The 3983-nt window shown below is 36.4% G+C and overlaps 1 protein-coding gene across 1 annotated transcript in view; it reads right to left on the bottom strand.

Annotated features, from left to right (window-relative positions):
- The window catches only part of WDR17 (WD repeat domain 17), an 86002-nt gene that overhangs the window by 5098 nt on the left and 76921 nt on the right, over window positions 1-3983 (bottom strand). The window contains 1 exon segment of the mRNA XM_023724885.1: window positions 3503-3604. Within this exon segment, the coding sequence (XP_023580653.1) occupies window positions 3503-3604 (102 nt within the window).

The following is a 3983-nucleotide window of genomic DNA, read 5'->3' on the forward strand; positions in this document are numbered from 1 at the left end:
AAAGACAAAAATGGGTGATAACATATGTAGTAGGTAAGTGAAACACCAGCAGCAAGACAACAAAGACAGAATTGTTAGAGAAATAATAGAAGTTTTTTTACAGTTAGGGAGTTCTTAAACTTCTCTCCTAATTTACAAATAAAAACCTTCTTTTGGTTCTTGATATTATGTCAAGTGATCATCTCTCTCTCTTTACTTTCATAATTACTGAAGTTATATAAGGCTGAACATATTCCATTAAATATTATTGTTAACTACATCATGTTGTTCCTATAATTTACTTTAATATTGTTTAAAGTTACTTCTGAAGTTCTACAATAATAGTTGGAGACTCAATATACCACTTTTAATAATGGATAGAATTTGTAAACAGGAGATCAATAAGGAAATATAAGACTTGAATAATACTGTAAACCAATCAGACTTCACAGACACATACAGAACACTCCACCCAAAAACAGAAGAACATACATTCTTTTCAAGTACACATGGATCCTTCTCTAGGATATGTCAGACCACAAATCAAGTCTAAATAAATTTCAAAAGTCTGAAATCATACAAAGGATGATTTTCTGACCACAATGGAATGAAGCTAGAAATCAAGAACAAAAGGAAAACCAGAAAATTCACAAATATGTGGAAATTAAACAAGATACTCTTAAGCAACCAATGGGTCAAAGAAGAAACAATAGAAATTAGAAAATATTTAGAGACAAATGAAAATCAAAAACACAATATACCAGAACTTATGGGATGCAGCAAAGACAATACACAGAAGGAAATTTATAGCTGAAAATGCCTACATTCAAAAAGAATATTTCAAATCAATAGCCTAACTACACCTAGGCTATGAACGAGAAGAAGCAGGGCAAACTAAACCCAAAGCTAGCAAAAGGAAGGAACTAATAAAGATTGGAGCAGAGATAACTGAAATAGAGGCCAGTAAGGGAATAAAATGGTCCCTGGGTGGTACAACTCATATAGGATCACTATGAGTCAGAATCAACTCGATGGCAATGGATTTTCAGGTTTGGGTGGTGAGAACGGTTAAGTGCTCCATTACCACCCAAAAAGTTGATGGTTCGAAGCCACCCATAAGCACCTAGTAAGACAGTCCTGGCAATCTGCTTCTGAAAGCTCACAGCCTTTAAAATTCCATAGAGCACAGTTCTACTCTAACTTAATCATAAACTTTGGTGCATCAAAGGAGGAGTCCTGGGTGGCACAAATGGTTAAGTGCTTGACTAACCGAAAAGTTAGTGGATCTAACCCACCCAGAGACACCTCGAAAGAAAGGCCTGGTGATCTGCTTCTGAAAGGTCACAGCCTTGTAAACCCTCTGGAGTGCAGTTCTACTCTACACACCTAGGGCCGTCATGAGTCAAAACTGACTCGACACCAGAGGGTTTGGTTTTCGTTTTGATGCATCAAAGGACATTACAAGAAAGTGAAAAACAACCTAGAGAATGGAAGAAAAAAAATTACAAATCATATATTTGATAAAAGTTTAATATCCAGAATATATAAAGAACTCCTACAACTCTACAACAAAAAGACAAGCAATCCTATTAAAAAATGGACAAAGGACATGAATAGACATCTCTAAAGAAGATAAACAAATGGCCAATAATAACATGGTAAGATACTCAACATCAGTCATCGGGGTGATGCAAATCAAAAGCACCACTTCACACCCACTAGGATGGTGAAACCTCTGCATAGACCAAGATGCAGTCATTCAAGCAGAACAAGGGGACACTGCATGGTTTAAAATCAGGAAAGGTGTGTGTCAGGATTGTATTCTTTCACCATACTTATTCAACCTGTATGCTGAGCAAATAATCCAAGAAGCTAGACTATATAAAGAAGAACATGGCAACAGGATTGGAGGAAGACTCATTAACAACCTGCAATATGCAGATGACACAACCCTGCTTGCTTAGAGTGAAGAGGACTTGAAGCACTTACTGATGAAGATCACTATGGATTATACCTCAACATAAAGAAGACAAAAATCCTTACAACCGAATCAATAAGCAACATTGTAATAAACAGAAAATACTGAAGTTGTCAAGGATTCCATTTTACTTGGACCCACAATCAATCAACACCCATGGAACCAGTCAAGAAATAAAACGATGTACTGCCTTGGCAGGATACGAAATGATTTTTTTTTAAAGTTACTTTCTTTCAAATTTTGGTTATACTGCCTGTGTAGAAGACTTTTCCTTGACTGCCCTGAAGTATTGACTCCATGTTGGTGTTATTCTGTGCCACAGAGTTGATTCCAACTCATAGTGACCCTACAGGACAGAACAGAACTGCCCCATAGGGTTTCCTAGGCTGCAATCTTTACAGGAACAGATCGACACATCTTTCCTCCTGCAGAGCAGCAACTGAGTTCAAACCTCTGACCTTTTGGTTAGTAGCCAAGTGCTTAACCACTGTGCCACTAGGACTCCTTATTAACTTCCTATTACTCCTTCATCTGCACTAGATGGCAATACTGCTTCACCTACATAAGAAGAAGTTAGGGATGAAAAACCCTTTTGCTTCTCTCAGAATTATCTGACCCACATAAAGGATACTCAGAAAAATTGTAAGAACCACGATCTACAGACACCCAACATTTTTAGGAGCTAAAAGGGTCACCTACTCTACTATGAGTTGGAATTGACTCGACGGCAACGGGTTGGTTGGTTGGTTACTATACTAGTAAGCAGCTTGAAAATGGGTTTTTAACAAGGCACTGTGGATTTTACTTTTGAGCATAACAAGATTAAGCATAACAACTGGAGTTCCGAAAACTGTTAGAACATAAGAGTTTGGAATGTAGGTTATATCTGAATATAAAATGCGAGTTACCTGATAGCATAAACACCCCCTTTTTTTGCCTTTTTCTACTGCAGAGATGGAAAGCTAAAATACTCAGTTTTCTATATTCTTTTAAAAGTATTGTTACAAAGTTCTGGCCAGTGAGATGCAGGCATAAAGCCTTAAGCAGGACTTTTCTTACTGAACAGTGCCTTGCCAGGAGAAAGCTCTTTATCGTCTTTACTTTTCACCCTTACTCTTTTTCCTGTTTAGAATATAGACATAATACATGGTAGGGTAGCAGCTATCTTATAAACCATGAGTAACTCAAGCAACAGGAGAGAAACCACGAATGGCAGAGTTGAACGAAGGGAAGAATCTAGGTCCTTGATGGAATCATGGCACAGCTGTGACGTGAAATGCCTATCTCAAGTGTGTTGGGATGCAAAACCAATACACCTATGTGTTTAAACTAATTTTAGGATTCCCGTTATTTACAGCCTAACGTATTCCTAATTCATACAGTTCATTGTTTCTTTATTATAAAGTACATGCTGAGTGAATGAATGGATGGAGACAGCAACGGGTTAATTGTGTTTGGTGCCTTTTATGATCCACTTAGAGATTATCCATCCTAGTGAAAGGAATTCCTCTAATTTCAAAATAGCAAGAGAAATTATGTTTTTACCTTGTGTATTCATAAAGTGCTGGAACAATGCTGTGGTACTGTCTTCTTATAGCCAACAATGCACCAATATAACCACATAAGATGAGCAACTCGTTTCGAGCTCTAAAAGAGAATATATTCATTTTTTTTAAACCCACAATTTGAGGCACAGAACATTACTTTTATATATAGTTCATGCAGTTGTACTTCTATATTTCGATGGGTGACATTTATAGCAAAATGTTTAGAAAATTTTCAAACCGTTAGGAACATATTTCATTCACCAGTTAATAATTCCTATTTAGATATTTATGCTATATCATAAATTGTAATTTAAATTAAAAGACTTAAAATAATATTTAACTCTTCCTTGCTCGTTTTTCTCTTTTCCTGGATTTTTCTTCATGTAAATTTCTCTCTAAGTACTTGTCTTAGATTTAAAAATTCCGGGCATACTGTGTAGCCTTCAAGAAAGGGTAAAGAATATCCACTGCATTTCCTG

Source organism: Trichechus manatus, unplaced genomic scaffold (assembly GCF_000243295.1).
Source record: "Trichechus manatus latirostris isolate Lorelei unplaced genomic scaffold, TriManLat1.0 scaffold00267, whole genome shotgun sequence".
In the NCBI taxonomy this organism is placed as follows: domain Eukaryota; kingdom Metazoa; phylum Chordata; class Mammalia; order Sirenia; family Trichechidae; genus Trichechus; species Trichechus manatus.